This window comes from Emys orbicularis, chromosome 24, assembly GCF_028017835.1.
Source record: "Emys orbicularis isolate rEmyOrb1 chromosome 24, rEmyOrb1.hap1, whole genome shotgun sequence".
Taxonomy (NCBI): Eukaryota; Metazoa; Chordata; order Testudines; family Emydidae; genus Emys; species Emys orbicularis.
The window spans coordinates 4,192,073-4,213,576 of record NC_088706.1 but is presented as its reverse complement, the minus strand read 5'-3'; the positions used below and the strand labels follow the sequence as shown (position 1 = coordinate 4,213,576).

Sequence of the window (21,504 nt, the reverse complement as noted above, 5' to 3'; positions counted from 1 at the left end):
TGGGGCTAGCCCGTGCAGCTGCCTGTCCTGCCATAGCTTCCCTGTTACTGTACTTGAGCTACCTTTGATGTAGCTAGTTCAAAGTGAGCCCAGGGGTGTCTACACATACCGCAGTCACACCTCCGACTGCAGTGTGGACAGACCCTCCGCACAAGACAAGAGGCCCCGGCTGGACGCAGTCAGACAGGGGAGCACCAGGACACAATGTGGGGGATGCGCAGCAGTTGTCACCGCAGCAAAGGAGAGCTCAGAGGAGAGGCTGGAAGGAGGCTAATGGGGCGGCTTTGCAGACGTTTATGGCGAGCGCCTCCCCAGCACGCAGGGCAGCAGGGGAGAAACCACAAAGGCGCTTGTTTGAAAATGTAACAAATGGGCAGTGGAGGCTGCATCATGGCCCGACCGGAGGTGGGCACCGACGGCTCGAGAGTGATGGAGAGGGGAGAAGGAGGGTGGGGGTTGACTGGGAAGGGCCTTGAAAGTGGCCCTCCCAATATCTGGGCACTTCAGAAACACTGAAGAGCCCATTCCTGTGGGGCAGGGCGTTGTTTCCGCCCTATTCTACACACCCAGAGACTGACCCAGAGAGAGATTCATGGATGTCAGGGCCCAAATGCTCAACATCTTGCTCTTCATTTAGCTCCCTAAATGAGAGCTGAGCATGGCGAGAAGCCTAGCCTTGCCTTCCTTGCTCTAGGTCACACGGGGAGTTGAGAAGTCCTGTGAAATGACCCCAAATCACCTACGTCCCCTGCCACAGCCTTGCCTACATGGCTATTTTTTCCCCTGCTACCCTAACGCAGCCCAGTCCTCCCAATCAAAATCAGCACATAAATGAATAAAATAACATGGGAAATTATATAATATTCATCCCCAGATTGTTGGATTTGAATTTCATTAATTCAAAGCAGATTCTGGAGGAGGAAACAGAAACGCAGAATCAGAAAAAGGAAAGCCAAATTTAAAAAACAACAACATTTTAATGAAGAGGCAAGGAAAAAGAATAATGCATTCTCAAAACCAAATAAGCACCATCTGGGATTGTATCATTTTTAATTATGTCCTATTTTCAAAGCCTTCATTACTTACATTGAGCCCGTGAGTGAGTTTCCTCTCTTGTAAAATTGTATAGGGGAAAGAACATAAAAACGGCCATCCCGAGTCAGAGCAATGGTCCCTCCAGCCCAGGATCCCGTCTGCCGACAGTGGCCAGTGCCAGGTGCCCAGGAGGGAATGAACAGAACAGGGCCATTGTCAAGTGAGCCATACCCTGTCGTCAGGGCTTAATATGTACTGAAAGAGGTGCTGGGACTCAAGCAATATTTTTACATTCATAACTGATGCAGCAAGTCCAGGGGTGCCAGGCTCTGAACTGCCAGGCCCAGCGGTGCCGGACTCTGAACTTCCAGGCCCAGAGGTGCCGGGGCTATGAACTGCCAGGCCCAGAGGTGCCGGGGCTATGAACTGCCAGGCCCAGAGGTTCAGGGGCTACGAACTGCCAGGCCCAGCGGTGCCGGACTCTGAACTTCCAGGCCCAGAGGTGCCGGGGCTATGAACTGCCAGGCCCAGAGGTGCCGGGGCTATGAACTGCCAGGCCCAGAGGTTCAGGGGCTACGAACTGCCAGGCCCAGAGGTGCCGGGCTCTGAACTGCCAGGCCCAGAGATGCCGGGTCTATGAACCGCCAGGCCCAAAGGTGCCGGGCTCTGAACTGCCAGGCCCAGAGGTGCCGGGGCTCTGCACTGCCTGGCCCGGAGGTGCCAGGGCTCTGAACCGCCAGGCCCAGAGGTGCCGGGCTCTGAACTGCCAGGCCCAGAGGTGCCGGGGCTCTGCACTGCCTGGCCCAGAGGTGCCGGGGCTCTGCACTGCCTGGCCCGGAGGTGCCAGGGCTACGAATTGCCAGGCCCAGAGGTGCCGGGTCTATGAACTGCCAGGCCCAGAGGTGCCAGGGCTCTGAACCGCCAGGCCCAGAGGTGCCGAGGCTCAGCCCTGGCATGAATTAAGCGCTGCCTGTCATCCAGTCCAAGCTTCTGGCAGTTGGAGGTTTAGGGACACCCAGAACATGGGGTTGCATCCCTGACCATCTTGGCTAATAGCCCTTAATGGACCAATCATCCATCCACTGATCTAATTCTTTTTTGAACCCAGTTATATTTTTGGCCTTCACAACATCCCCTGGCAATGAGTTCCACAGGTTGACTGTGTGTTGTGTGAAGAAATACTTCCTTTTGTTTGTTTTAAACCTGCTGCCTATTAATTTCATTTGGTGACCCCTAGTTCTTGTGTTATGCGAAGACGCAAATAACATGTCTGTATTCTCTTTCTTCACACCATGGATGTTTTTATAGTCCTCTATCATATCCCCCCTTTGTTGTCTCTTTTCTAAGCTGAACAGTCCCAATCTTATTAATCTCTCCTCATATGGAAGCTGGTCCATGCCCCAGTCATGTTTGTGGCCCTTCTCTGTGCTTTTTCTAATTCTAATATAAGAAGAAGAAGAAAAGCCCTTTGTGTTTACTGAAAGGTTTGCAAGACGAATATTCATGCCAATTTGTCTGTAGTAATTGGATTTAGCTACAGAAATATGCTGGCAACTGATTATGTAAGTTGCTAAAGTTTTCCCACAGAAAGTACATTTATATCAGTGCTACTTTTTCATATGGTGTTTTGTTTTCATCCGTCAGAGGAATATGGGGCTAATTTTTGGAAACTAATATAATTTTTACAGTTCCCCTAAAACATTTTCTTTTAAATTCCAGCACAAATTTTCTCTTGCAAATGAACAGTTGGAGAAACACTTTCCTAACAGGCCAAGTGTCTGACCCAAAGCTGATTGGCGGCAGGGGGGCTGTTCTATTGGCTTCAATGGAACTACAACACACTAGTAAAGTTACTCGTCTGTTTGCAGGATCAGGTCCAAACGTTACTCTCTAGCCATGGCCCGTATGGGAATTCTGGGTTTGTTTCTCTTGTGCACAGTCTTCAGGCGCTGATCCAAAGCCCAGAGCAAGCGGAGTCTTTCTATTGATTTAAATGGGCTTTGCATAGCCCCAAAGCTTGCATCCTTATCCAGGCATAGCTCCTATCGGGCCTGCTTCTTCTCTAATTCTGTTGGTGTATCTCGGGCGTAACTCCCTCTGTGACGCTGGCAGTGAGGTGCCAGCTCGTGCCAAGGTGCCCGTGTCTCCACTGAATACTGACAAATACAGAGCTGGATCCAGCCAGGCTTGCCTGTGTGTTAGAATTGTTAAAATAGGTGATAAGAATGTGTTTAGTGTTTAGACTTTATGGTGAGTTGCTGCCGGCATTAATTCCCCCGTATCACATCCGTGTCCCATATTGTAAGGGAACATTTGAGCGGTTGTATCATGAGCCTCTGTAATTGTATAAATCACCAGACAGGAGAGAGACATTAACTAGTGTGAAATGCTGATCTCCGGCAGGAGGTGTTCTGGCCTGCCTGACAAGGAAGGCCCAGCCACACCAGATGAACTAGAGTGGAACATTAAAGAGGACAAAATACTTTGTTGTTTACTCCCCACCTCATGAAGATGAGGCTTGCGAGTGAATTCCTCCCACCAGTTGAGTTTGCAGAGCAGAGCGGAAGGGGAAAGGGACTAAAACCGCCTAACAATGGGGCATTGGATCTTTATGCTACTTGGACTCTGGGGGGGCAGGAGTCCGAGGCATAAGCAAGAGAACCCCAGTGCTTGGCCTGGGTTAGCCCTAAAGGCCACACAGAGCTTGCTTATCATAGACGCTTCTATTACTTTTTGAAATTTAGGATTGGGACTCATTTGTGTGTATCTATGTTTACCTGCTTTAACCTTGCGCATAACTCTCTTGGTTCCTTTTCCTGCATTATAAATCTGTAGACAGTTTATTATAGGATTTGCTACAATTTGTCTTTGGTGTGAGGTATAAAGCGCCATGGACCTGGGGTAAGTGACTGGTCCTTTGGGACTGAGATTAACCTGAATATTGCTGTGATTCTTGGTGTAAGGGACCAGCTATCACACAGGCAGGCTCCCCTGGGTGGCAGGACAGACTGGAGTACCCAAGGGGACACTCCAAGTTAACGCTGCTACAGCACCTGAGGAGTTTACACTCGATAACTGGTTGGTGAAATCTAAGTATAGAACTCCCCACCGATGTGGGGTTTGTGCCCTGGTTCCTAACACTCTGCCCACAGGTTGGGACTTGTGCTCTTGAGCCACTGCAGGGCAGCTTGACACACTCCATGTCAGGGAAGTTTACACCTGCAAAACTGACAGCAGAATCTGCCTCATGGACTCCAGCAAGTGTTTCACCAGGTCCCCACTTCTCTACCCTGTCCAAACCCACTGACTGCTGGGGATAATGAGACCCCGAGTAATGAATTACCCAATACAGTCACAACTCCAAGGGGCAAATTCTGATCTTCATTTATACCACTTCAAACCCAGAGGCATTCCCGATTCACTCCACCGTAACTGAGATTAGATTAGGCTCAGGTAGTCGGTTACCTAACTGGCTTTTGTTTGTTTTAGCAATTGATTAAAATTCCAAGCTTATTCCCCCCCTCGTTCTTAGCTTTAAGGGGAAACAATGGCCTCATTTTGTCCTCCAGCAGCTGCCAGAAAGCATGCCCAGAATGCTGGCAGTGTACTTAAACTGTGACCCAGATATTTAAGGGTTAATCATCAGTGGGTCTGAGCAGTTTTACAAGTACTCCAATTTGCAGGGACTTGTTGCATGCAAATGTTTGCTCCTATCACACTGACTTTTAAAAGAGACAGTGTCCTCGCACAACTACTTTCATTTTCTGGGCCGTGTGAGCTAGAACAAAGTGGTCGGACCTAGGCTCCCAGCACTACAGGGGAATGGGGAAATTCCTGGCCCCTTTCAGCCAAAAACTGTTTGAACTGAAACATTAATATTTCTAGTCATACTAGGACCTTTCCCCTCTGTTTTTGTAAATCCAAATTTTGGGCCTGAAATTAGCTGATACAGCCCCTTTAAATGTTGTAACTAATCTGTGGCATATAGAAACGTCATCAGTGTCATGTGGCTACACATTGTGGCTACTTGGGATTTTTTGGTGGCAACAGGGTTGCTTCTTGCTTCTAAAGCACAGACTCCTCCTGCCACTTGACCTAAAGGAGGATGACTATTACCTCTCAGCAGTATGGAGCCTATGAAATCCACTTCCAGTCAGCAGGGGAACAGTGTGACACATACAGAGTAGCCATCTTAAGGTGTCACAATGAAATAAAATAAATAGTTATATATTACTTGGATTGTGAGGTGTTTGGGGTGGGGCAGTCTTTTTGTTCTGTTTATGTGCAGCGCCTTGAACAAGGAGGTCCTGGTCTGAGACACCATAATAAATAAATAAATAAACAAATAAATGATAAAATATAAATTAGTGTTGTTCAACACATGGGGAAGAATTGCATGGGCAAATTTTCAAAAATGCTTTCCTTTAAAAACTAATTTAATACACTGTAAAATTTGGAAATTTGGAAAAAGTTTGCCCATCTTGAAAAAAGTTAGCCAGCTCCATAGTTAGTCCAAAAAGAAGGGACATTTTTTTGTAAATATTTTGTTGAAAGGTGTGGGTTTTTTTTTTAATTTTTTTGCTGAAATGTCAACATTTGAAAAATATCCCTCACCCGCTTTAATACAAATGTACAATTATGATTAGGGCTGTCAAGCGATTAAAAAAATTAATCGTGATTAATCGCACGATTAAAAAAATTAATCGCACTGTTAATAATAGAATCCCATTTATTTAAATATTTTGGGTTTTTTTCTACATTTTCAAGTATATTGATTTAAATTACAAAGTGTACAGTGCTCACTTTATATTTATTTTTATTACAAATATTTGCACTGTAAAAAACAAAAGAAATAGTGTATTTCAATTCACCTCATACAAGTACTGCAGTGCAATCTCTTTATCATGAAAGTTGAACTTACAAATGTAGAATTATGTACAAAAAAACTGCCTTCAAAAACAAAACAATGTAAAACTTTAGAGCCTACAAGTCCACTCAGTCCTACTTCTTGTTCAGCCAATCGCTCAAACAAGTTTGTTTACATTTGCAGGAGATAATGCTGCCTGCTTCTTATTTACAATGTCACCTGAAAGTGAGAACAGGCATTCGCATGGCACTGTTGTAGCCGGCATCACAAGATATTTGAGTGCCAGATGCGCTAAAGATTCATATGTCCTTTCATATTCAACCACCATTCCAGAGGACATGCGTCCATGCTGATGACGGGTTCTGCTCGATAATAATCCAAAGCAATGCGGACTGACGCATGTTCATTTTCATCATCTGAGTCAGATGCCACCCGCAGAAGGTTGATTTTCTTTTTTGGCGGTTTGGGTTCTGTAGTTTCCGCATCAGAGTGTTGCCCTTTTAAGACTTTTGAAAGCATGCTCCACACCTCGTCCCTCTCAGATTTTGGAAGGCACTTCAGATTCTTAAACCTTGGGTTGAGTGCTGTAGCTATCTTTAGAAATCTCACATTGGTACCTTCTTTGCGTTTTGTCAAATCTGCTGTGAAAGTGTTCTTAAAACAAACAACATGTGCTGGGTTATCATCCGAGACTGTTATGACATGAAATATATGGCAGAATGCGTGTAAAACAGAGCAGGAGACATACCAGTACTATTCTCCCCCGAGGAGTTCAGTCACTAAGTAATTAACGCATTATTTTTTTAACAAGTGTCATCAGCATGGAAGCATGTCCTCTGGAATGGTGGCCGAAGCATTAAGGGGCATATGAATGTTTAGCATATCTGGCATGTAAATACCTTTCAATACCAGCTACAAAAGTGCCATGCGAACACCTGTTCTCACTTTCAGGTGACATTGTAAATAAGAAGTGGGCAGCATTATCTCCTGTAAATGTAAAGAAACTTGTTGGTCTGAGCGATTGGCTAAAGAAAAAGTAGGACTGAATGGACTTGTAGGCTCTAAAGTTTTACATTGTTTTGGTTTTGAGTGCAGTTATGTAACAAATAAAATCTACATTTGTAAATTGCACTTTCACAATAAAGAATTGCATTGCAGAACTTGTATGAGGTGAATTTAAAAATACTATTTCTTTTATCATTTTTACAGTGCAAATATTTGTAATAAAAATAATAATATAAAGTGAGCACTGTACACTTTGTATTCTGTGTTGTAACTGAAATCAATATATTTAAAAATGTAGAAAAACATCCAAAATATTTAATAAATTTCAATTGGTATTCTATTGTTTAACAGTGCGATTCAAACTGTGATTCATCATGATTAATGTTTTTAATCGCGATTAATTTTTTTAGTTAATCATGTGAGTTAACTGCAGTTAATCAACAGCCCTAATTATGATACATAAACAGCAGTGTATATAACTAAGGACCAGATCCTAAATCCATTGAACCATGACCATTGAACAGACAATATAATATAATATAATATAATATAATATAATATAATATAATATAATATAATATAATATAAAACTATGGTTCCAATCCTGTAAACACTCATCCATAAGCTTAGTTCTAAATCAATGAGTGCTTAAAGTTAAGCCCATGTAGGACTAGGGCCTACACAGCCCAACTGCAAATTTTACAGTTGAATGTAAAATGTAAAACTCCCTCCTGATTAAAGTAATTGAGTTTAAAATTCCCATTTTGTCAGGTTTGCACTAGTAAATTCAAGGTCTCGAATGTTCGTGGAAGGCAAACCTGGTTACACAGCAAAATCACTCAATCTGAAGGAATTATCACAAGCAATTTTTGCTCACTGTTTTATGATCTTTAATGGATGGATTTCCCTCGTTATCTGGGAGAGCGGTAAATATGAGAGGTGGGTAACATTTCCTGCAAAAAAAAAAATCCCAAAAATTTTCACAGAAGAATTTACAAGAATCTCTTATCTGATTTTTATCAAAATTCCCAAATACTAGGAGATTTTAGAATAGATATAAAGGTGGTTTAAAAAAGTAATTTGTAAATACAGGGGGTAACATCCATTTAAAAATTGTGCAGGTTTTTTTCACTCTTTTTCATCTAAATTTTGAACTTTTCAATTTTTCAAATCAAAGAGAAACACATCTGGATACAAGAAAATGTAACAAATAAAGAAAATAGCTGTATAGCTTAGACCTAAAGGGCTGGATGTTCAGCCAATGTAACCGATCTTAGCTCTGTTGACTTCATTATTTATATCGGTTCAGGATCTGGTCCAAAAAGCCATATATGTTAATGGATTTTCCACAAGTTAGTCAAAGGAAGAATATTGCTCCTTATATTTAATCAAGCTGCATAAAAATCATGCAAATTAATCTGGACGTGAAATCTACAAAACTTCTCTGCTACAATCCAGTTTCAGGGATTAAATTTCCCCTTGATTATCGTTTTGGATATAAGTCCGTGACTCGTATGGCAGTCATACACTGCAACCAAGAGTAAAATTTTACCTTAGCAGAGGACAATGCAAGAAAGAGAGACACGAACTCAGCTAGTAAAAAGCTAATGGTGACTGTGTTATATTTCCCCTCCATGAAGAGGGGATCTCAGACAGCAGGGTGTTACTTAAAAGGTAACTGCATGCATTTGGCTGAGCCCAGCATTCTGAAAGTTGACACTAAGAAGTTCTTATCCCCATAAATAAATTGGGAGATGTCCCTTTTTTTAAAATAAAGCTTTTGACAGGGATGGTGTCCCAGACACAACGTTTTAAACCCAGATCTGACGTGCCTCAAAATCCAGGGGATGTTCAGTTCCGGGGACTTGCTTTAGTCTCTTAAAGGGGCGAGGCATGAAATTTAGACAAGGACCTGGGCTTCCCCCATTTTGGAGAATCTTCAGAGCTAGTGTTTCAGCCCTCTAATTTTAAATGCTGTTGGGTGAAATTCATCCTTGTGCCAGCACAAGTCCTAGATATCGCTTAAGTGGGACTTAAGTAGTTCATAGGCCTTTCGCAGAGGCGAATTTCACCCCTAGAGAATTTCCAGGTAGATCCCATTTGGGGAGGCGGCTCAGAGGTGCTCTGGAGAAGGAAAGCCAATTCTGATTTGACAGCTGTCACATAAACTCTCACACTTAAACGAAAGGCCTGATTCTGCTCTTGGTGTCCATCAGGAACAGCTCAACTGAAGCCTATGGAGTTAAGCTGGTGTAAAAACACCCTCAGTGAGAGGAAACTCCAACCCCAAATGCTTGTTTGTTTATTTTATATTAAGCATTATGGTGACCTGCAAAAAAAAAATTTTGAATTGGGCTCATGCCTGTTTCTTCTTCCTTAGAGAAGGCCTAAAAAGGGATTTGGGGGAAATATGTTCTCTTTTTGTGCTGGGATTATATATTAGTAATTAAGGGCACAGCTACCTTGAGAAGGCCTATGGCTGAGCTAACAGAGGTCTAAACTTAAACAAAGACCTGGATTTTAGCCCTGATTCTGCCAAGATTTACTCCTGCTTCATTTGACATGTCCATGGGACAACATACAGCAGATACAATTAAGCACAAACATCAATTTTTGCAGGACCAGGGCCTTCGATAGTAAGATCCTTGAGGCAGGGACTGTCCGGTACTAATATATACCCAGCACGGCGGCTCCCTGGCCTTGGTAGGGGCCTCTAAGTGCTACAATAATAATAATTAATAGATTTATATATTCGAGTGGGTCAAAAATAGGGGGAGGAGTTGCACAGACACATTTTCAGTTTTTTCTCCCTTTTTATTCAGGATCTAACACTGCACCTATCACTGTGGTGTGGGAAATCTGACTAATGGGGGGGAGGGGGGAGGATTTCAATGTGGCCTGTCTAAAATCCTCTGGGTTTTGTTAACACTTGTTTAACTCTCATACTTGTGAGATGAGGTCCCTTTGAAAATCCAGTACTCCCAACCTTCCAATTTAGGGGTGAAAAAGCACCCACTTTTGAATCATCCAAACATTTTTTAACACTAGGGAGAAGGGAGGGGGAGACAAGCTTTGGCATTCCTGATTATACACACAGAGACACATACACAAAAATCTGGCAGAGCTTCAAAGAAGAAGAAGAAGAGGGGAAAAAGGCACAAACCCATTTTGCCCCCTTTGCAGACCACCTTTCATATTTCCCTTCTGTCCCTTGGACCCATACTAGAGCAGGCTGGTCCCTACATTTACAAGTCTTGAAGATCCCAGCCTGCCAGTGGTCACAAGTGACACCTCTTTTTCATGACCCCGGCTGCTGCTATGCTTAGAAAAGCCAACTGCTATTAAAAACACCCTGTGTGTGTATTTCACGGCATATTTCTGCTGATACTGTGCCTCTCACCTTGGGAACTTTCAGAACTGCTAAGTACTTTCCCTTTATGTCTCAGATTTGGCCTGAGAATAACCACTCTTTATTAAACCAGATCTGTGTGGTGTGTAGGTGCGAATACCAATTTTCCCCCAGAACATAAAAAGATAATGAAAGCGCCCAGCACAATCTTGGGTTGGGCTTCTAGGAGCTACCGTGGTACAAAACGATAATATAAAACCATTTGGGGAAGAAATTCAAACTTCTAACACTGTGCCCAACACAGCCACTAAACTGAAGAGTCGGAACCATTAAGACATTGGCAAGTTCTTTTCGATGTTTATTTTTTTCTTAGTTTCTCCTGGTGCTAAATGCATAAAATAAAAACTATAGTCTCCTTAGCAAAGCAACAGTCACTTTCAGGTTTAACTTCCACAAGACTTATTTAGTTGGTACAGTGCAAATTAATTACTTATTTCAGCCAGGAGGCTGTTTATAGTCAAAACAGGGAAGTGACTTTTTGTTAGGGAGCAGATGGTGATTTTAAAAAAAAAATTCGGCTTGTAAATATAAATGTTTTTGGATAGAAAATAAAAGCGAAATTCGATCTTCATTTACATAAGGCAAATTCTGTGCTTAAATAGACCACAAACAAACTGAACAGCAATAAAATATAGAAGATAGCAATACACAGATTATTCTATGTAATATACAATATCTTAGTATGTGTTTTCATGGGTTATGGAGAAGATGTGTGCATGCATAAATCTCCAGATTATACAAAATCCCTGTTAAAATCGATGTGATTCCTATTAAGAACGATCCGTGCTCTCTGAGCTACCTTGCACCAGAAAAAGAAAAAAGAAGGACGCAAACTCTAAAATTAAAAAAATAAAAAATAGTGCCTATGCAGCTTTCTGTAATTTTATAAACAAATACAAGCAATTTATTTAGTCTGTTTTACCATGTTAGGATCCTTTGACCAGAGAAATAACACTAGATTATGGTACTATTTGTTAAGTATTCTGTAGGTATCATATATAAAAATATACACATCCACAGTACATTTAACCTCCACGACATTGAAAAAAAAATCCCAGTTCGTTGCCTTTATATAAAAAAAATAGGGTGAGTTATAAGAGGTAAAAAGCTTTTGCTGGTTGTGTTACTGCAATAGAAAGATGGGTTAAAAATACAGGTCCATGCCTGAGAGGGTTACATATTTAAATATTTCACTCACAGTAGACCTTTGTATATTACCCGTATAGATAAGTAAATAATGAATGTTGGTGCAAAATAGGTTTTTAAATATGTTTTTAATTACATCTAATATTTATATGGCGCTAGAGAGGTAAACGCCAGACTGTCACTTCTTTGGAGGCAGTGTAACTTTTTTACCATATCCAATGTGTAACTTCACAAGCCTGCAGTCCCTTGGCCATCCCAGTCAATCTGCTGTTAAATTTGTACCAAAGGGTTGGAGATAAGTCACTGATCACCTTAGAGTACTGTGAACCCAGTTAGCCCCTAATGGGAAACTATCACCCAAAAGGAACTTTGCTTTGAGTTAAATATTATTAGTTTGTAGGAACATTCAAATGATCATTAATTTAAAAAACATCATAATTCAGCAGTCAAAGGGAAAAGTGGGATCACAGACTGCAGAACAGCTGGCATATGATTTTAACTAAAGGGTCAGTCTTTTCCCCTCACTTTCTGGCAGGTGGGAATCAACAATGTGTCCCACACGCCCTCCTCTTTGCACTCACCCCACTTCTCCTGGGGCCTGTTTTGCAGAGGTGCTGAGTACCCGGGGCCGCAGGTGAAGCCAGGGACAGCTGAGAAGCAGGCCCCTGGACAGCCCAGGAGGTGTGGGTGCCCCAGGCAGTTATTTCTTGACTCCCTAGCTTGGCTCACTCCTTTAATCCTTCACCCTCGCAGCCACTCAAAAGTTCGAAGGCACGTTTCAAATTCAATCGTTTGCCCACTGCTGCATGCCAGGGCTCTGCTGGAGTTAATGGAGGCCGCGGTTAATGTTTGACGCTGTATTTTCAGACACACACCAGCGCTATAAGGGGGGGGAGGGTGTTCTGCTCTGCTAGGGAACTCGGATCCAGTGCACCAGACTCTCCGTTTTTAAAATGGGTGTGTGCAGCTTTAAGCAAGTGATGGGGGAGGGGGGGGGGTTGAGGGAAGGGGGAGGGGTGTCCTGATGGGGGGGTCACTCTGTGATGCAGAACTCTCCAGCTGTGTCACCTCTACAGCTGGGGGGGGAGGGGAGTCCTGCCCCCCCCCCCCTATGTAACTGCCCGTTGCAATCCGCTCTGCAGTGGCCGTGCAAGCCCCAAGCCGGTGTGTGTCCCACGCACCCTCTGCAGCACTCTCAGGTGTGCGTGTGCCCGGCAGGGGATGCACGGGGCTGTGACACGGCGGCTCACACTCACCCCCCCCCCCCTCCCGCTCGGTCTAGCCTGCGGGCTCCTGCTAGGATGCGGGCACAGCCCCTGCTCCGCCGCCGCCCCCCTACCATCGCCGACATCCCGCGGCGGCTCAGCGGACGCCTCGGCTCGCCCCCCTGGCGCGGGGGGGGGGGCAAGAAGCCCCATTCCCCGCCCCCACCAGGCGAGGGATCCCCCCGTGCGGCTCTGCCCGGTGTCCTGGCGAGGGGGAGGAGGAAGAGGAGGACGCTGCGGCGCGGCGGGGGGAGGAGAGAAGGGGAGGGATGCGATGGGGAAGGGGGGGTGCCGGCGGGCGGCTGCAATCCGGAGCGATGCCCGTCCGGAGTTGGTGTTTGGGGGGGGAGGGGAAGGTGTGAGCTTTTATTTCCCATAGCTGCAGAGGGGGCGATGGCCTCCCAATAGTCGCCGGAACCGACCCGCCGCCGCCGCTCCGCCGAGAGGAGACTTGTCACAGGAGCCTTGGGGGACCCTGGGAAGCGGCTGCGATTCCTCCCCTCCGGCCTGGGGGCTTAGGACCATTTTCTGACTCGCCCAGCGCCAGGCACCTCCTTGAGCCGAGCCGCGCCGACCGGAGAGCAGATGCCCGTGTGTGTGCGCTCGGCCCAGCCCCAACCCAACACACAACCCAAACAGCCCACCACCAAAATAACAATACACCCGAGCCACGCTGGGGACACTGACATGGGCGCTCAGAGCCAGAAGGAGCCGGAGACATGAGCCAACTCTGAGGACACTTTGGGGTTTTTTTCCCTTCTCTCTTTTTGTTGGTGGAAAACACAAATTGTAGATTTTTTTTTTCCCTTTTCCTTTGGCTGCAACTTGGTCTGGAGCCTCGTTAATTTCACTTGGCGATGGTAGGTTCCCTGTCAGTTTCCTTTTCTCTCCTACCTGCCCCCTCCCCGCTTCGGTGGATGGACCAAACAGCAAAAGTTGATGGGTGGGGGGGGGTCTGTTGGTTGCCCCGCAATGGCAAAGCAGAGTTGTGGAGCGCTGGGAGGGGAGGTGGGGGGATGTGCCCGGCATGGGTCTGTGCTTGGGGGTGGGGGCTGCCCTGCTAAGGGGCAGGCTGGGGACGCAGCCGGGAGGGGATGGATGCAGAAGTGACCAGGAGCTGCCTGCGAGGCAGAGTTTCATGCTGTATCGGCGGGGGAGGGAGCTGGTTATTGCTGGGGAAGTTTCTTTGCCACTCCTCCCCGCCCCCTCCCCCGAGGTGCTGGGGAAGAGGTGGGGGGGGAGAGCTCTCCGCAGCCCAGGGCTGCTCAGCAGGCGAAGAGCTGGATGTAGCGGAAAATGGCCGCTCGGAAAGGGGCGGAGAGGACTGCAAGCCGCACCGACTTGAACTTGGCAGTGACGCCCAGCAGAGGCGCGATCAAGCCCCGGCTGCGCACCCTGCGCTGCTGCCCTCCCCCCCGCTGTGTTTTCATGCCCACCTGCCTGAGCTGGCCCGGCTCTGCCCTGCAGGGCCCGGGGGGGAACGGAGCTAGGCCCCCTCCGGTGCGAAATGCACACCCGTCTCTCCCCCGCCCCCAGCCTGCATGCCAGCCGCAGCTTCTCTAACCAGCTGGTAGCCCGGGCCTGCCAGGGCCAGCAAAGTTCAGGGCTTGCGGGCTGGTCGGGGGAGGGAGACAGGCCACGTACCCCGCGGATCCCCCCCCCCCTTGCTGATCAGGGCCCCCAAACGTGGTGTTTCAAAGCGGAGACACTTTGCAGCCCGCCCCTGCCACCACAGCACCAAAGAAACTAAAAGCGAATTTCAGTTCTCGTTCCAAAAATAGCCTCGAGGTTTGGGGGCTGTTTTATTTTTTTAGTACAGAAGAGATTTAAAAAAACAAACCAACCACCCCGTTCTCCGAGCAAATCTGCTTCCTTGGCCTTTTGGCTTGGCTCTGCTAGTTGCTGAGAAATAAACACTCCCCAAAAGGGGGCTTTCAAAAAATGTGATAAGGACGCAGATTTGTTCCACGCCGACACCAAAGTTTTCTTTTTTAATGCAACATTTTGATGAGGGCAGGGGGAGAAAATCTCAGCGCGGCTCTCTGCTCCTGCGACGAAAGGGAAGAAACACTGTTTTCTTCTAATGATGCTTCCAAAAAACTTGGACCAAAACTAAAATCCCTTTGACCTTAGAAGCAAAAGAGAAGGTGGTTTGTCCACGTACAGAGGGGGAAACCATCGGGATGGCGTATGCAGAGCGAGCTGCCTGCCGCAGTGGGTAGGTGTTTAACACATAACATCTTACCCTAGGCCTCCTCTCCGATCGATCCTATCCGCTCTAGGCCTTGAATCCCTTCCAACCTGCACTGCCGAGGGGAGAAGTGAGGGAACCCCCACCCGCCCCAGTGCTTAGCAACTTCGGGACTCTCCCGCTTACAAACTTTGCAGCATAGAGTGAATTTGGGAATCTCTAACGAGCCCTTCCCGCCTGCAATACGTTGCCACACGCAGAAAATCAAACGCGCAGAGTGCTTTCTTCTGCAGAAAATACTTTGCGGGGAGTCGGGGGTGACCTCTGGAAATTTTTTTTGCCGAGAAAAGCACTGTGGAGTTTGGAAAAGCAAAAGTGTCAGGGGAAAACCAAGGATTTATGGAGATGCTATGATTAATTAGGTGTCTAAACTAGTAGGAAAATAAGGTGGAAAGCTACGCGAATATATTTTGTCCTATAATTATAAGTAGATGCTACTACATTTCGTCTTGTATAGAAAGACAGCTGTAGCTATAAAGCCATAGCTGTTTCATATACCACACACCGAATAGACACAATTCCACTCCGAACTCCGGATTTAGGCAAAACCCTTCATTTTAATATTCGCCTCCAAATCCTGCAACATTTCCTAACCAGAGAGGACTTTTCCCATATTCTTTTTGTTTGAGGTCCCTGCTAAGATCAGCGCAATTTAAAAAGAAGTTGAGGGAGTCAATCAAAAATCGCAAACCTCGAGAGTCTGACATTTTGCCATGGCAGAGAAGGGCTGAGGTCTCACTTTCAGAATTATAAAGCAGGGATTCCCTTTGTTTTTTCTATACGTGTCCCCCCCCCTAATTAGTTTTATTAAAGCCTCCAGAATTTTTTAGTTGTTTTTTCCGCTGTATGCAGGGAGAATTTGTGTTTTGGAGTTTGCTGCTTGACTGGGGGGAGGGGGGGTTCTTTTCTGTTCTTTTTGTGCTGTTTGTGTTGAGGAAGGAGGCGAAGTGATGTTACTAATTTTGATCTGAGCAACTGCCCCCCCCCCGCTTCCCCCCTCCCCGGCTTTGCAAACTCTTAGCCGCGGCTGGACTAAAGGAATCTACGAACCTGACAGATGTGTCCTCTACTGTTCACCTGTCGCTTCATGTTATCATCCCCCCTCGCCCACTTCGAAAACGGAGCGACCCCGGGAGAAGTTAACTCGCCTGACTGCAGCCAAAAGAGAAAACGAAGTAAATAAACCCAAGCGTGTGGAGTGAGCGGGGTTTGAGGTGTGAATGGCCGGATCGCAGGGTGTGAGCCGAGGGGGGCCATGCAGAAAGTCGGGTTGCGGGGGGGGGGGGGGGGCTGATAACAGCGCGATTAGAGTCCCGGTTGGCTATTGATTTGTTACTAACATTTCCAAGGGCCGCTTCGGCCTGTTGCGCTGGGGACCGAGTCTGTACATCCGGATTTTGCTCTCAGAGCAGCTTCTCTGCAATCGGCGCCTGGGCTGGTGGGCTCGGGCTGCCACTTGCGTGTCCGGGGTCGCTTCTGGCCTTGTCTGTTTCCCTCTAAGCCGGCGGCGGCTGGTAGGAAGGAGAGTGACCTGGAGGGGCTGTTAGACGCTTCTGGGTGGTTGTTGTTGTTTTGTCTACGTGCCCTGAGTCCAGATGTTAACAGAAGATTCCCCCCCGACATAATATCGGGCGATGCCCTTCCGCCAGCTCTTTTCCCAGGGGCACCGATCCCCCCCCCCCCAATCCAGAGCAGCAACCCTGGGGGGCTTCCTGGGTGTGTGAGTTGGCCTAGGGCAGTTCCCGTCGGGGGAAGACGCATGTGTCTATCTAGCGACTGGATATCAAGTTGACTGTGTTAGCAGCAAGGAGTGAAGCTTGAGGGGAGAGCGGGCTGTGTGTGTGTGTGTGTGTGTGTGACACACACACCCCATCCCTGGCACAGTGAGTTCCCCAGAACCTCCATCCACTGGGGCTTGAATCCTCAGCGTCTCCTTTGGCGCTTGCCCAGCAGACGAATATGAATCTGCAGTTTTGATCCTATCGGCTCTGTCCAGCCGATCCGCAAGCCCTGGCATCTCCCAGCCACCTTGTGCTCCCCCCCCCCCCGCCCCGGAACCTAGGCATTCCCCCACATCTCCCCACTCTGCCCCCCCGCAACTCCCTGCAAACCCTACTCCCAGCGCAGCTTTGCCCTGTAGCGTCGCAGCTATCAGCCAAAAGGGGGATCCTGCATCTTTAAATGGGATGTAATATTTTGGGATGGGCTTTTTCATAACGTCACTTCATTCCTCGCTCCTTTTTTTTTTCATTTTCTCATTCTTTCTTTCCTCTCTCTCTCTCGTGCCCGTGTCTCCAATGGAGCGAATTTCCCTATAACTTCCCCGATCGCTCCCCCTCTGCCCCCCCCCACTTTGTATTTGGGGGGGATCTTATAGGGGGGTCGGAGATCTATCCCCCCCCCCCCAGGATGAGTCTTTTTTGTCTTAGATTTCGGGTTGATTTTTTTTCCTCTTAAAGTTGGATCTTTCGCTCTCTCTTGATTTTGGGGTCCCGCCCCACACCCCCCCTCCCCTGCCTGCGATCCATCTCCAGAGAAGAGAGCGATTCCGGAGAAGGAGACGGGGGAAAACTGCTACAGCCTTCGAAATGACTCAGTAACTTTTGCGCCTTGGGTCTCTCTTCTGCAATTAGTCAGTTTCCCAGATCAACTCGGGATGTATTCGTCTCCTCTGTGCTTAACTCAGGTAACAGCCCCCCATTTCTCCTTCCCTGCCCGCCCCTGGCTGCTTCCCTTCGAGCCCCTGCTTCATTGCTGGCTGGCTTTTATTAGTAACTGGGATGCGGACAGAGAGAGATTTGCTTCCTCTGTTGAGATCGGGGCTTTTTCGGTGGAGTAATTTCTCTGCCACCATTAGTGCAAAATAGTTGTACAGTTAAAGAAAAGGGCGGGATTTCTGGTGTGTGTGAAGATCCGGGCTGTCTGCAGCAGGGATGACGCTCGGCTCTTTTGCCGGTTGTTTTTAGTAGGGTGGTGGTTGTTTTTTCTGTCTAGTGATTCCCCCCCCCCCTCCCCTTCACTTTCACTGGGGCTGTGTTGTTCGCAGGGTTGCGAGTGTGGTTGGGCGCTTGTTTTTGGTCATGCGGCGGGAGGTGGATGGGCGCAGGGAGACTGCAGGGTTTGGGGGGGCATTTGGGGAGAGAGGGGGGAATGGGGGGGGATTTGGGGTGTAATTAAAAAGAGCGACTGGCAGCTCGCAGCCGGTTCGCCTCGGGGCACTCCTGCCTTCATGGGCATTTAGAGGGGAAATAATCGGTCTATAACTAATTGCTTTCAGCCTCCCCCCCCCCCCCCCGCCAGTAATACACGTGAAACTTTCCTCTGCACCGAACGGCACATGTGTGTCTCCCCCCCCCTCCCCCCAGGTCTGGGCTTGCGGGGAAGCGCCTTTCGGGCGTGATGGGGGCCGTTTTTCTTCGAAATGATCTAACTTTGTACGAAGTTGGAATCACATGGGCTCGTGTCTGTGTGTGTGGACTCTCTAGGAGCAACTCTGTGTGTGTCTCTGTGTGTTATTTTCGGGGATAATCTGTGCACCGTGGCTAGTGTGTATTGTGTAGGTCACAAATATTCACGGCGTGTGTTGTGTGTGATATTTGGAGGGATCATATTTTCTTGGTGTATATTGTGTTTGTGTTATTAAAATATTGATTATGCGTGTGTTGCTTTAAATGATAACCTATTCATTGTGGGTGGTTGTGTTACTGTAGGTGATAAAATAGTCTCTGGGTGTTGTGTATTTTATGTGCATGTTATTTTAAAGGGGGTGGCAAGGATCACTACCTGTGTTGTGCATTGTGTTACTCTAGGTCATCAAATATTCCCTCTCTGTGTGTTGTTTTAGGGGATCACTGGGATTATTGTGTGGGTTTGTGTTACATTGGGTTATAACATATTGACCGCGGGTGTTACTTTAGATCACAGCATACTGGCCCTGTGTTGTGTGTGTTAGTTTATAAAACATAGGCTGCAATATGGTATGTGGGTGTTCTTTTAGGCTCTGTTCACAGTTGGTGTTGTGTGTGTTATTTGACAGGAGAGAATATTCCCTGGTTGTGTTGTGTGTTACTGTTGTGGGCGCCGTGAGTGTGTGCTTTGTGTGGTTTCTTTTTGTGAATAAAATATTCACTTGAAAGTTTCTTTGCATATGCCACCAAAACTCGGCTGAGGCAGGGCCACGTTGGAGGAGGAGGCTGGATCGCTTGCTCTGTCCATATTGATTCTTGATATTTATTTAATTATTGAGCAGCCAGCCTTCCCTTTGCGTCTGAGTAACCCTTTCCCTGCTGCGAGGCCCACTTGCTCCAGCTAAATCAGGGGTCCGCAACCTGTCAGAAGTGCTGGGCCAAGTATTCATTTATTCACTCTGATTTAAGGTTTCGCGGGCCAGTCATACATTTTAACGTTTTTAGAAGGTCTCTGTCTCTAAGTCTATAATATATAACTAAACTATTGTTGTATGTAAAGTAAATAAGGTTTTTAAAATGTTTAAGAAGCTTCATTTAAAATTAAATTAAAATGCAGAGCCCCCCGGACCAGTGGCCAGAACCCGGGCAGTGTGAGGGCCACTGAAAATCAGCTCGTGTGCCATAGGTTGCCTACCCCTGAGCTAAATGAATCTCTCCTCCCTCTGCTCCTTAGCGACTGTGAGGGTCTATTCTAGGGGTGGGAGCTCCACTGAAAAGAGGGGAGGAGAAAGGGCAAGGACCAAAGGCTTGGTCTGCTCTGTGGTCCCAGCCCCTCAGCTCCCCAGCTGCCCCCCAGAAGGAAGGTGATGTCAGTGGGGCAGGAGAATAGCAAGACACCCCGCTCACCTCTCCTTCAGTCTGCCAGTCAGTCCCTCTGGGGCTGGACTTTCCTATGGCTTTAACCTGATTCTTGCTTCCCCTTCCTGCAACTCCCACATCAGGGTCACATGCTGCCCCCTCCACTGGGTGTGGGTAGGGGCCCACAGATCTGCACCCAAGGGGAGACAGACAAGCCACGGGGACAGGAGGATCCCTAAGGCTTAGCTGATCACCCAGGAGGCAGTGCCCAGGACCAGGCTAACCTCCCCTGTCTTAGCCGCCCGTGCCAGACTTGCCAGGTGTCGTGCACATGGCAGCCGTGTTACACCTGCCTGTGTCTCTTGGAGAAAGGGGGAGAGAAGCCCCTGGGTTTTGGTCTCACCTCTTTTACTGGCGTTAGTATTTCTGGGCAGTTCCCAACCCGCGTGTCTGAGACAGGCCTCAGGTTCCTGCCCCAGGAGCCTGGCGATGGTCGTTCCCCCCACATTTTGCAAATAAGGCAACTGAGTTTGCACAAGGCCATGTCTGGAAATAGAACCCGAGGGTCTCAGATGCCAAAGCTACATCTCATCGACTCAGCCATGCTGCCTTTGGGAGGGAAGGTGCCAAATCTGTGTGCTTGACTTTGCTGGCTGCAATCATTGCTCTAACCACTAGACCATGCTCTGCTCACTGCTCCAGGAAGGGAACCCAAGAAGCCTGACACCCCACCACAGCCACTAACTGTGTAGCCTGCTGGCAAAGCGTGTGTCCTGTCCCTCTCTAGAGCTGCAGTGGGACAGGCCTGTGGCTGGAAATGGAAGGGCCTAGATTCGAAGACGGCTATTGAGCCAAGACGGTTTGTGATCACGTAGTTAAACACACATGCGAGAGGCTGCAGAATTAAGGCTGCACGAGTGATATTAACTGTGGTGTTTCCTCAGTTCTGACTTTGTACCTTAAAGCTCTTGAACCCAGCTCTTTCCTTCTCTCCGTCCTTCCTATCCCCATGCACACGCCTCGCTCCCTAGACAGCCCCTCCTAGGTTAGCACCTGCTGGGGACCAGACGTCTTGGGGGGCTGGTAGTGGGCCTGCCACCTGTCAGTCACCACTAGCCCAGTGCAGCGAGGATAACAATTGTGCCCATCGAGTGGGTCTCTCCCACCGTGGCACGGGACTGAGACCAGCCAGGAGCAGAAGCTCCCACGCATGCCCGGCAGGGAGCCTCGTTTGGCTTGGGGAGCTGCCAGAATGGGCCAAACCCCCGCCTGCCCCCTGCCCTCCCGGCGATGTGGACCTGCCCCAGGTTTGGCTTTGCAGGGCTCCCCGCAGACAGCTCCCTCTGCCCTCGCTCGTGGGCCAGGAGAGTCCGCGGGGGGGGGGGGGGGGCATCAGCTCTGGGATCATCCCTTCCCTGCCAGAGCTCGTCCAAGGCTGGCGTTGCTGTTTAAAGTCTGAGAAGCTAGCAGCACGAAAATAGCCCTGGCAAGGCAGCTGCACCTAGTGCAGCGCTGGCCAGGGCTCTGCAATGCTGGCCTTGATTCCGATCCAGGAGCACAATGATGCGACTGCACACGGTCCAGCTGCCTCTCCCTGACTAGGGGCTTCCCTCCACCGAGACCCAGATTCACTCCTATCCCCTCGGACAGCAGCGTGAGCTAGCGGTTAGTGCACCGCGCTCTCAGCTCTGCCACTGGCTCCCGGGGTGTGACCTCGGGCAAAACACTTCTCCCCCCTCTGTGCCTTGGTTTATCCATCT

General features: G+C 47.9%; 1 protein-coding gene across 3 annotated transcripts in view; it reads left to right on the top strand.

The window, feature by feature from the left end:
• Positions 1-13,336: 13,336 nt before the first annotated feature.
• Positions 13,337-21,504, top strand: part of NFIC (nuclear factor I C) — a 152,818-nt gene continuing 144,650 nt past the window's right edge. For 2 of the 3 annotated variants that reach the window (XM_065422208.1, XM_065422204.1), the window contains exon 1: positions 17,239-17,664. In XM_065422208.1, the coding sequence (XP_065278280.1) occupies positions 17,635-17,664 (30 nt within the window). In that variant the 5' untranslated portion in view covers positions 17,239-17,634. Of the gene's footprint in view, positions 13,588-17,238; positions 17,665-21,504 lie in introns of those variants that run through there. The other variant, XM_065422207.1, reaches the window with a different exon arrangement.